The following is a 12,157-nucleotide window of genomic DNA, read 5'->3' on the forward strand; positions in this document are numbered from 1 at the left end:
CACGGCGGAGCCGGCAGCGCCTGATCGGTAATGTATTATGGTTTTTGTATGCAGATAGGCCTTAGTTTAGGGCTTTTACAATAGGATTTCCTACTTAAAGTTGCATCGCACGAAAACGACGTTTTTGTGCGATGCAATAGAAACGACAGCTTTATAGGGAAACATGACTACGAAACCTCGCAAATCGCAGCAATATTCAGCAACCATCCCAATGTGAAGGAACCCATTGGAAAGCACAGGCTTCACATACATGCGATTTGTAACAATGTCACATCACGAGAAAGATCACACGATTTTGTCACCCGTGTGAAACGGCCTACAGGTTTATCCCATGAAAGCAAGTTATTCCCATCAGCAGAATAGAAGAGAACTTGCTGATTAGAGGGGGACTGACCACGGTTAGCCATAACAATCCAAAGAACAGGGAATCCCTGAAGTAATGGAATAGTGACTGCATATACGTGCTACATTTCAGTGGGACTGCCAAAAATAAGAGCGTCCACCATCTCCTGCAGTCCCATTGAAGCAAGTTGAAAGGCAGCGTGTATGTGCAACTGATGCTGGACACCAAATAGCCATTCTCAGGATTAGCGGAGGTCCCAGTGGTCAGACCCTACTGATCAGAAAGTTATCCCCCCATTATAATGGATTTCCAACCACAGAGCTGCGGAACCCCGATGTGTTAAAGCACCAAAGATGGAGATTTTTAGATTTTTTTAAAGCTTTTTTTGTATGTGTGCCCCAAGGTAATTTTTTTTTATACACCAGGGGTGTCGCAAGCCTAAAATGTCTGAGAAACGCTGCTCTATCCTGTGGGAGTTGTGAATAACTGACTTTCATGGAACAATCCCCTTAAAGGATTTAGCATTAATATGGAAGGACCCTCAACCACCAGTCTGGGTAGAGTGTGGCTACAAAAAGCCTTCACAGGAGCAGCCATCCTGGCCGTGCGTTACACAGGAACTAGAATACCGCTGCTGCAGAGCCCATGATCAGCTTATGGCCAGGGACCCTTCTAACAAAATGACCTTTGACTAACATGGACAACCCCTTTAAGGCCATGGTGAAAAGTAGTCATGCACAAACGTCTTTATTTGGCAAGAACCTTTGCAAGATTCGCCCTCTATACTCAACCATAAGTAAAGGCCCTTTAAATGATAGTCAGTGTAAACACGGCCAACGATTAGCAAACGAATTATCGTTCATTTCATGCAAGCATAATTGTTGGCTCATTCGCTAATCGTTCTAATTCACTTGTACAGCGAAAGTAACCGGCTGAACGATTTCTCGTTTGATCGCGCCAATGTGCCTGAGAAAACAAGCCAGCGATGACTTCATTCTCATTCGCTCAAACTATAGTGGTTTGCTGTAAACTGACCCTAAAAGCACCATTAAACTAATGTTCGTTATCTGATTCTATGGATGTCAATGAATGTCCTGTGAAACAAGCATCCAATTAGCCGCCCGCTGACCCTTGCGGGCTCTCAGCAGCGCCCCCACCCTCCCACTCCCCGCTCCCAACACTTACCTGATTTCATGCTGGATTTCCTTCTCGTACTTTTTCTCCTTCTGTTTTCTACAGCAGAAAAAGATTAAAATCCCCAGTACAATAAGGAACAGTAGCGTCCCGATGATCGCGCCGGCGATAATTCCTGCGGTATTGGCAGCTGGGAAAGTAAAGGGATAGCGGTTGTTAAACGTATGATTTATCCTCATATGCCGGCATGGTCGTCTCCCATCCGTGTAATCCCCCCCATCGGCATCGCGGTAACCCATCCCCATCTAAGCCGGCAGCTCTGCACGGGAGGGGGGAGCTATGACTATGACACATGGATGCACTCCAAGTTGCCACTAAGTGGTCATCAGCCAAATCCACTTAAGCACATCTGCTATGAGGCGACACGTTCTGCCTAATAACACACGATTGGCCAAATCCAAATCTGGTGGCGAGGCCGCATTAAGGCAAAATGTATTAAAAAGGTAAGGGAAAAAAAAAAAGAAGTGTAATACTTACGAGGTACGACATTGAGGATGACGAGGCATTCGTCGGTTCCGATGCGGTTTTTGGACGTGCACCTGTACGTGCCGCTGAACTCGTGAGAAGCGTTTTTTATGTTCAGTGTCCCTCCAGTTGCGTCTGAATGAAGCAAAGTAGAATAAAGTCAACAGCTTTCGATATCTGCATATCCCGAAGCGGTATACAGTGCGACGACAGATGCCGAGCCAAAAAGGACCGGTTCTTATGAAGACGGACTTACCAGCAACCGCATTTGGCGGGAGTTTTTCCAGACCGCTGATTTTTTGCCAGGTGTAGGTGAGCGGGGAGGACCCTTCCTTCGCATTACACTTCAGGCTAAGATCTTGGCCGATCTCCTGCCTTCCTTCGGTGTAGCACCGCGTGTTCGCGGGCTTGACTGTCAAAACACAAAAACGACACCTTCACATCGGAGGCCAGCAGGAATCATTAATTGCTTGGCAGTTCGAGGGTTGGGCGTGTTAAGATGGGTCGTCCAGGGAGGCGAGATTCGTCACTGAACTTAACAGCGGTGAAGTCTCCACTTCTGGTCCACAGAGTGTGCAATCTCTCTGTATCTGCAGCATCATCGCAGAGGCGAAAAGATACACATGTCCATCCAGTACAGCCCATTACCCTACAATGGTGATCCAGAAGAAGGCACATAGATATTTCTTCTTGACTCCCATCTGGCAATACAATTAAACTTCGTAAAATGAGACAAATAGGTTAAAATACTAAAACAAAGGGTACTTTATTCTTATAGCCCTGTGATGCAGCACCGCCATTCTGCTGGTCTTGGTAGTCATCTGACTACTGCCTGCCAATCAGAGCTCCTGTTATGGCACCCAGGATGTGAGCACGGATGCCAGGAGAACAGTCAGCGACGCTGTGGCCTCTGACAGCAGAAGTTAGGTGAATGCCACTTGCCTGAGACCAGGAGAATCAATCAGCCGACCAATGATCAGCTGGTGAAGGAGCGTTCATTCACTTGTGGGCTGTTATTGACAAGCATACACATGCTCCCTGCTCCGCTATATAAACTGTTTATCTCATTGTGTAACCATGGAGACGTTCAGTTAGCTTTATGGGGACAAAATTGCTGCAACAACCGTCCACCCCCATATTAAAGATTCTTGGCCCATGTAAAAGAATTGTAACTACAGCTCGTTACATCGGGCCGAGAACAGTCTGATGTAAAGAAATGACCCTTACACGCAGTATCCGTTATTGTCCTGTAGAGGTCGGCCTCACTTACTGTAGACGTTGAGAATCACTTTATCGTTTCTCACCCCCGGCAACTTCTTTACTTTGCACTGATAAGAACCAGAATCTGATGCCTTCAAGTTAGAGATGATGATGGAAGCATCCCCGTCTTCAGGAGTGGGAGATACAAAGTCAACTCTGCCCTGCAGCGGACTCCCCAGGGGATATGATTTACCGCTGTAGACAATTATCTGAAATAAAAAAGGGGGAAAAAAGGAATTTAGAAAATCAAATAAAAACTGCAGATGTTTATACGAGTCAATACAGAAAAGCGTAATCTACCTATGAGTGTATACCGCCTACTACTGTCAGAGACTGGAAGGTGGGCTTGGTGGGGTAGTATGCAGCGCATGAATATGGAAGACTACTTCTGTGTGGCCGCTACTTGCAAAAAGCTGGCGACAGATTCCCTTCACCTAGCAGATAATGGTCCACAAGGACGCCCCCAGACCCCACGACGTCACCTTATTTCTCCCCACATTTCCAGCAAGTTGCAGTGCGAGGGAGAAAATGGAGGACATGGATCAAAAGACTGAAGCCTTGAGCGTATATGTATTAGAGACAGGCCAAAGAGACGGCAACAGCGGAATCCATGAGTTAGACCCCCATGAGGAGCTAGGCTATAAAGGGCATTAGTTTTTCGTTTGAAGGTCTCTGGACCTCACCCGCATGTAGAGCTCCTGTCTCACCACCCAGTTAAAGTACCATAAAAATTGCCTTCCTTAGTACATTACAAGCGAGGAGTAAGAAAAATAATTTTATAATTTTAATAAAATTATATATATATATATATATATATATATATATATATATATATATATATATATATATATATATATATATTTTTTTTTTTTTTTAAATAGCTTTTTGATGTCATCTTTTTCTGATCACGGGGCTGTATGGGGCTCATTTTTGTGAGGTGACCCTTAGCTTATATTGATACCATTTTGAGATACACACAACCTTTTAGTCATTTTTATTTTTGGAGTCAGGGTGACCAAAGAAAAAAAAAAAAAAAAAAAGAAGAGAACTCTGGCACTGCATATCATTTTCCGACGACGTTCGCCATGCAGGATTAACAACGTGATATTTTACTGGTTTTTCGCAGACACAGTGGGACCGTTTTTTTCTCTTTATTTGTTGAATGCAAAAAAGGAGAAGTTTAAAAAAAACAAAAAAAAAAAACAAACTTTTACTACTTTTGTCTAATAAATTAAAAATGTAAATCAAAAAAAGCAAAACAAAAAAAACAGAAAATGTATTTATCTTTTAGTCCCCAGAGAGAACTTGAACTTGCTATTACTTGTCTGATCACTTATATAGTCTTGCATTCTATCTACAGTGTTGTGCCAGGGTTCTTAACAGGCGATCAGTTGTGGCAGAACTGGGGGCCTTCAGATGGCCGCAGGCTTCCATGGCAACCAGACAGCACCAATGCCCAATGATTCCTTCCCTCGCCTCCTTACCTGCCTGGTCTCCAAGCAACCCGAGAAGTATCTGCCTAGAAATTCGCAATGCATCCGCGCTGAACTGATGAATTGCGGATTGAGTGCTACCATAGAGAGCAATGGAGCCCGTCAGCGCAGAATCCTCGCCAAAACAGAGAATGCTGCGATTTATTTTCCGCTTGCAGTATTCGCAAATCAGATATGCACATTTGCATATAAATAAAGGGGGGGGGGGGGGCTGTCAGCTTTAACATCCTGTCCGAACTGCAGGCAGCATGTTGTAGAGCAGGAGGGGCTGAGCAGATTGATATATGGTTTTATGGGGAAAGTGTCAGTATAACTTGTGGTTCATTCATTTATATCCTAAATAAGTGAGATGGAATAAATCCTCCACAGCGCCACCTATTGAAGGCGGCATTCTTTCAAGCCAAAGTCAGACTTTTTATACAAGCCTTGTAGCAATAACCGGGAATTAAAAGCAAAGCCAGACTCCATGTACATACAGTTGTTTCAGGCCTCATGTCCACAGGGAAAATCAGGCCCGCCGTGGATTCTTCATGCAGAATCCCACAGCGGGTCCCTCCTTTCCCGCGGAAGTGAGGCCTTAAAAGAATTACTTACCTGTCCGGACGCTGCAGTCTTCCCTCTATCGCGGCCGGATCTTCTTTCTGCAGCCGCGCGCATGCGCCGTGCACTTTTTTTTGGAATTCCTGCTCTCCCATGCCAGAGAGCAGGAATTCAGCTGTGGGTGTGCCGCGGATCCGGACGGCTTCCATAGGCCTCAGGGGTAAATGACATCCGCAAGTATTTACTTACCTGCGGGTGTTTAAAGCATCCCTATGGGGCGCGGATCACGCGTGCGGGTGATCTGCTCCGGATTCTAAATGTTATTTTAACCGTGGAAATGAGGCCTCAGGGTTTTTGCCCTTCATCAGTGTACAGTAGGAGTCTGGCTTTGCTAGTGAGAGGCCTGGGACGGGGGTCAGAAACACCATCTTTAATAAGTCCATCTCCCTTATTTGCATATTACCCATATGCATATTATTTGCATGGCCATTTGAGTCTCCTCACTCACCGTCTAGGTGCTCTCCCTAAGGAGAAAAGATAGCGTTTCTGACCCCCATTTATATCCCTGCTTATTCTGAGCTGAAGAGTCCAGTGGGCGGAGCCATGTTTTAGCTGACAATAGTTTTATATTTTGCACCAGTTACCAAGTGGCATACCTCTGTTCTGTGGGTCAGTACATACTCCTTTCACGCAAGAAACAAACATCTAAATTGCATCAACACTTTCTGAGAGTCTAACAGGCTTCTGTTGATTGGTTTCTATGGCAGTTGGAGCCACAGCAATGGTCTCCCATCACCATCCGGCGTCGCGGGAGGCAGATAGATATATATGAGCTAGCTGTCAGCCTATGTCTCGTGTACGTACCGGTTTATCCGCTTGTTGGTTATCAGGAGCCACTAGGAACCACTCGATATCCAGCGTTCCCGTATCTTCCGGCGCCAGAGTAAACTTGCAATCCAGAACGATTTTATCACCTTGAATTCCTTCATACTTCTTTCCCAATGAAAGTAGTTCTAAAGCGTTCAACAAGGCTGAAAAACAGAATGCAGGTCACGTCAGACGTACACCCATGAGGAAGGCCTATCGACAGGAGAGGCACTTATGTAAACAGCAAGTAAACAGCTCGCGCTCTTTGATGAACTTTCAGGCAGTGTTCAGACTAGAGGGGTTCTCCACTTCTGACAATTCCTTGCCCCCGAAGATAAGTTGATCCTGAAGTGTCCCCCAGTGATCCGCTGTGATCAGTGGTGAAACCAAGCAGTAAAAGGTCAATTTCCCTGCAGCGCCACCACAGGGGAAGTTAAAGCATTACACCCTACCCATTCATATCAGTGTGTGCGATACAGGACATGTCCTCCAGAACTAGAGACACTCTTTGTAACCCTATAAAAGGAGTCTTCAAACCAGCGCCATTCATAGTGTCAGTAATATACACTATCCTACCAAAAGTAATATGACACCTGAGCGAAAACCACTAGTATTTATTTCCATATGGTAATACTTAGTGGGGCTCCTTTGGCCCGAATGATCAGATACTCTCCGTGGCATACTTTCTATTAACATCTAACATATTTCAGCTGGTACTTCCCTCCATTCATCCTGCAAATGTCTTTAGAGTACTTGTAAATAACTTAGTTGTCCAATTACATTTGGTAGGATAGTGTACGTCAATCGTGTCACCGCGGAGGTCCTGCCGCCTCGGAGATCTCCACTTACATATAAACAGATTGGAAAGATGTATATTTAAAATCAGATGAAGTATTTTCCATTTCCTTTAAGGTGAACAAGGTCACGTGATTATGAAGGTTTGTCTCATTTTAGAAGTGGGACACTAAATAGGACAACAGAAGGAGGCAAAAAGACTGACCAGTGCCAAGAAAGATGGAAGCCATTACAGAAAACATGGAGTCCGAAGACCAGAGAGATTCCTTACTTCTATTTATGCCCCTATATACCCCATGATCGTATATGGGTGTGTGATAAAGCAGATCTCGCCATCCTGGGAGACAACTTCTGTAAGGACTCTCTCATGCAAACCTATCGTTATAGCATATTTCGCGCGAAACCCGCTGTATCAGTCAGCCATGAGCTGCCATATTGGCGCTCACACAAATTGAGAGAAATACAGGCTGAAGAAAAAAAAAAAAAACATTTAATTTTTTTTTTAAAAACTGCATTTTGCATCTTGGCACATATTCCTCACGCATACATGCCAAGGTAGTGCATGGTGATTGGCGGTCTGCAGCAAGTAGGCAATGTGATTGCAGTCTTGTTGCGTGGCACGAGTCTCCCGGGTGGCCACCAGCGAATCCTGGCCATCTGAGCCGGCGTACATCAGCGGCTGCCAACACCCATAGAAAACATTGAGACGTCTCTATTTGTTATTTTGAGTCCCCGATTATGTACACTGAAAGCAGTGAATGAGAAGATCTGGGTAATAGCAGGTGACCTGTATAATACACAATACACCCCAGGCCGAGTACAAGCAGTACAATACAGGTGCAAGAATATATAGTACAAGGCTTAGAAAAAAGAAACAGTAGACCCCCATAGACGTTTCACTAGAGAAATCTAGATATGAAGCTTGGGGCTTTCCCCTTACAATGTGGTGAACCTATGTAGTAAACAAAACCATTCCTCACGAGACTCATGAAGGGGTCATCAGGGATGTTCATTCAAAAAGCAGCTCTGCCTGCTATTCAAAAACTAACGATACTCGCCTCCTTCCCCGTCAGCCATTACTACTGCCGATCCCCGCTTCTGGGTGCATACGGCCAGTGATCATTGGCTGCAGTGGTCGGACGGCCCCAATGTTAATCCCCAGCTCTCTTCAGCCGTTGATTAGCTGCCGCGGTCAGCAACTCCGGTGTCGATGGCATCATCGCCGGAAGTGAAGACCAGCAGGAACCAGGTGTTAGTGACTCAGCAGCGGCAGAAGAGCGGAGAAGTAAAGTATGAGCGGTTTTCGGTGCAGACACTATTGACGCAGATTTTGCCCTATCAATTGAAAGGCGAAGTCTGCTGCCGATCTGCGGCACAATCTGTGACACTAGGTCGTTTATGTGGAATCTCCGCTACATGTAAAATACCCTTAAACTGTTTCTACTCAAGATCCCTGCTGTCACTCATTCAGCCTACAGCGATTCCCTCAGACGTTGACTTCTAATGGGAGTCACCTTCCAACAGGTGGCGCTGCAGAGGTGTTGTACCACCTCCCATGAGTTTCTAAGGGGAGCATTACAAGGCCTACAAGTCTCCTTAAAGGGGTTGTCCCGTGCCGAAACGGGTTTTTTTTTTTTCCAACCCCCCCCGTTCGGCGCGAGACAACCCCGATGCAGGGACTGAAAAAAAGAACAGCACAGAGCTTACCTGAATCCCCGCGCTCCGGTGACTTCTATACTTACCGGTTGAAGATGGCCGCTGGTATCTTCTCCCTCCGTGGACCGCAGCTCTTCTGTGCGGTCCATTGCCGATTCCAGCCTCCTGATTGGCTGGAATCGGCACGTGACGGGGCGGAGCTACACGGAGCCCCATTGAGAAGATAAGACGACCCGGACTGCGCAAGCGCGTCTAATTTGGCCATTCGACCATTTTAGACGGCGAAAATTAGACGGCAACCATAGAGACGAGGACGCCAGCAACGGAGCAGGTAAGTGAAAAACGTTTTATAACTTCTGTATGGCTCATAATTAATGCACAATGTATATTACAAAGTGCATTATTATGGCCATACAGAAGTGTATAGACCCACTTGCTGCCGCGGGACAACCCCTTTAATCCCATCTAGTAGTAGCAGTATCCTCCCGCTGAATGGCGGGGGCGAACCGGAGATATTGGCAATTTAGTAAACCTCTTTAAAATGTAATTTCCCTTTAAATAGCACTTGAGTTTACGCAGAGCATGAAACAGAGCCAGGCTTATCTGGAAAGGCACTGAACACCCACATGTTAGTTTTTGAAGCGAGTCGTAAAAAGATTTGCGCAAGGACTCCAGATCTCCATTATCAGAGCAGTAAAGTGAACACAACAGGCGCTCAAGTTAACTGGAACAGGAATAGTTTCAGCAATGAATCACATTAATCCCGTACTTAAAGCAGAGCCTAAAAGTTTTACTAGCTCAAGTAATCTTAACTCCTTCTCCTCCAGAGAAGCAAATGCACTCGCAGTTTTCACTTTCCGATATCTACTAGATCTTCGTGGTTCAGAGGCGACTTCACTGTGAGAAGACAAAAATCACTGACGGCAGAAAAGAGTGGCGAACAAAAAAAGAAAATATACCAATACACTGGTAACTAAAGGGTTAAAACTGCTCATCTACTATCAATGACCTAAAAAAAGGCCTCACAAAAAAGTTAAGATGTCTCTAAGGCCTCCTTCACACGGAGCGTTTCATACAGCGTTTAGCGCTGCCTTTTCAGTCCAGCGCTAAACGCTGTACAAGGCTCCCATTCATTTCAATGGGGCCGCTCACACAGGGCTGAAAACGCAGCGCCTCCCAATGCTGCGCTTTGACAGCGATGCAAGTTCTATTTTGGGGCGTTTTCAGCCCTGCGTCGCCCATTGAAATGAATGGGCAGCGGTTTCAGTACTGCTAAAAACGCGGCAACACTTGGTGCCGCGTTTTTGGCAGCGTTAACCGCTCGCCGATTTTCGGGGTGAGGGTTTGTAATAGAAGCCCTACCCCGAAAATCTGCCCCAGCTAGGTAGAGAGAAAAAAAAAGAAAGTAATACTCACCTAGCCGCTGCAGTCCGGGGCGCGGCCGCTGGTCTCGGCCGCTGATCCGGGCTTCCCCTGCATTCACAAGTCTATTGCCCTAGGCCAGGTTTGAGAACCCCGCCTCTGGCAATAGAGTGCTGTGATTGGGCATAGACCGTGCCGATAACCAATCACAGCCCTTCATTGACTGTCTCAGCCAATCAGCGCTGGCAAGCTCTGATTGGCTGAGACAGTCAATGAAGGGCTGTGATTGGGCATTGAGCAAGCACCGACAACCAATCACAGCACTATTGCCGGAGGCCGGGATCTCAAACCTGGCCTCCGGCAATAGACTTGGGAGTGCCGAGGAAGCCCGGATCAGCGGCAGAGACCAGCGGCCGCGACCCGGACTGCAGCGGCTAGGTGAGTATTACTTTTTTTTTTTTCTTTTCAGCATTCTTGGCTGCGTTTTCAGCCGAGCTGAAAACGCAGCCAAAACGCTGGCATAAAGTATGCCAGCGCTGCTGAAACGGGGCGGAATCTGCAGTAACGCAGCGTTGAAAAACGCTGCGTTTCTGCAAACGCCCTGTGTGAGGGAGGCCTAAGGAGTTTTCTGGGAACGAAAACATTTCTATGAACAGAGATTGATTGAAACCAATAAACATTAAGCTATCCTCCTCGTATGCGCCCCCCCCCCCCCCCCGGTCCAGCGCAGTACTTCTGGTACCCGCCTCTAATCTTTCCTTCTATGACAGAATCAGCGACTGGGTTGATCAGGGGAATGCGGTGGATATAGTATATCTTTACTTCAGTAAAGCATTTGACAAAGTATCTCGTACCATACTTATTGAAAAAAAATGACCAAATCTGGGATTGACAAGGCAACTGTTAGGTGGATTCACAACTGGCTGAGTGATCGTACTCAGAGTGGTCATAAATGGCTGCACATCCAAGTAGGAGAATGTATCAAGTGGGGACCACAAGGCTCGGTCCTAGGCCCAGTGTTGGTCAACATTTTATAAATGATCTGCAGGAGGGAATTGATGGGAAACTGATAAAATTTGCTGATGACACAAAGCTAGGAAGGATAGCCAACACTAGGAAAGAGAAGATTCAAAAAGATCTAGAAAAGCTTGGACAGGGGGCAGCGACTAACAGAATGGTATTTAACAAGGAGAAATGCAAAGTCCTACATCTGGGCAAGAAAAATGAAAAGAAGCCCATACAGAATGGGAGGAATTGGGCTAAGCAGCACATGTGAAAAAGACTTGGGTATACTAATAGATCATAGACTGAACATGAGTCAACAATGTGATGCAGCAACCAAAAAGGCGCAAATAATTCTGGGATGCATTAAAAGCAGCATCAAGTCTAGACCACATGAAGTAATTATCCCCCTTTACTCTTCCTTCCTTTGTCAGACTTCAATACTCCAGGTCTGGGCACCATAATTAAAAACACAATCTCATCGACAAACTGGAGCAAGTTCAGAGAAAAGTTACCAGGATGGTGAGCGGTCTGCAAATCATGTCCTATGAGGAACGGTTAAAGGATCTGGGAATGTTTAGCTTGCAGAAGAGAAGGCTGAGAGGAGACTTAAAGGGGTTGTCCCGCGCCGAAACAGGTTTTTTTTTTTTTTTTTAACCCCCCCCCCCCCGTTCGGCGCGAGACAACCCCGATGCAGGGGTTAAAAAAACAACCCGCACAGCGCTTACCTGAATCCCGGCGGTCCGGCGTCTTCATACTTACCTGCTGAAGATGGCCGCCGGGATCCTCTGTCTCCGTGGACCGCAGGGCTTCTGTGCGGTCCATTGCCGATTCCAGCCTCCTGATTGGCTGGAATCGGCACGTGACGGGGCGGAGCTACACGGAGCCCCATTGAGAAGATAAGACGACCCGGACTGCGCAAGCGCGGCTAATTTGGCCATCGGAGGGCGAAAATTAGTCGGCTCCATGGGAACGAGGACGCTAGCAACGGAGCAGGTAAGTATAAAACTTTTTATAACTTCTGTATGGCTCATAATTAATGCACAATGTACATTACAAAGTGCATTAATATGGCCATACAGAAGTGTATAGACCCACTTGCTGCCGCGGGACAACCCCTTTAATAGCTGTCTACAAATATCTGACGGGCTCTCACAGTGCAGAGGGATCAGCCCTATTC

At 46.3% G+C, this 12,157-nt stretch overlaps 1 protein-coding gene across 2 annotated transcripts in view; it reads right to left on the reverse strand.

Annotated features, from left to right (window-relative positions):
- CXADR (CXADR Ig-like cell adhesion molecule) overlaps positions 1 to 12,157 on the reverse strand; it is a 53,969-nt gene that overhangs the window by 16,697 nt on the left and 25,115 nt on the right. For both annotated transcript variants that reach the window (XM_066599109.1, XM_066599108.1), the window contains exons 2-6: positions 6,160 to 6,326; positions 3,273 to 3,471; positions 2,259 to 2,414; positions 2,015 to 2,137; positions 1,529 to 1,667 (exon numbers count right to left, since the gene is read on the reverse strand). In XM_066599109.1, coding sequence (XP_066455206.1) covers positions 1,529 to 1,667; positions 2,015 to 2,137; positions 2,259 to 2,414; positions 3,273 to 3,471; positions 6,160 to 6,326 — 784 coding nt within the window. The remainder of the gene's footprint in view (positions 1 to 1,528; positions 1,668 to 2,014; positions 2,138 to 2,258; positions 2,415 to 3,272; positions 3,472 to 6,159; positions 6,327 to 12,157) is intronic.

This window comes from Eleutherodactylus coqui, chromosome 4 (genome assembly GCF_035609145.1).
Source record: "Eleutherodactylus coqui strain aEleCoq1 chromosome 4, aEleCoq1.hap1, whole genome shotgun sequence".
Lineage (NCBI taxonomy): Eukaryota > Metazoa > Chordata > Amphibia > Anura > Eleutherodactylidae > Eleutherodactylus > Eleutherodactylus coqui.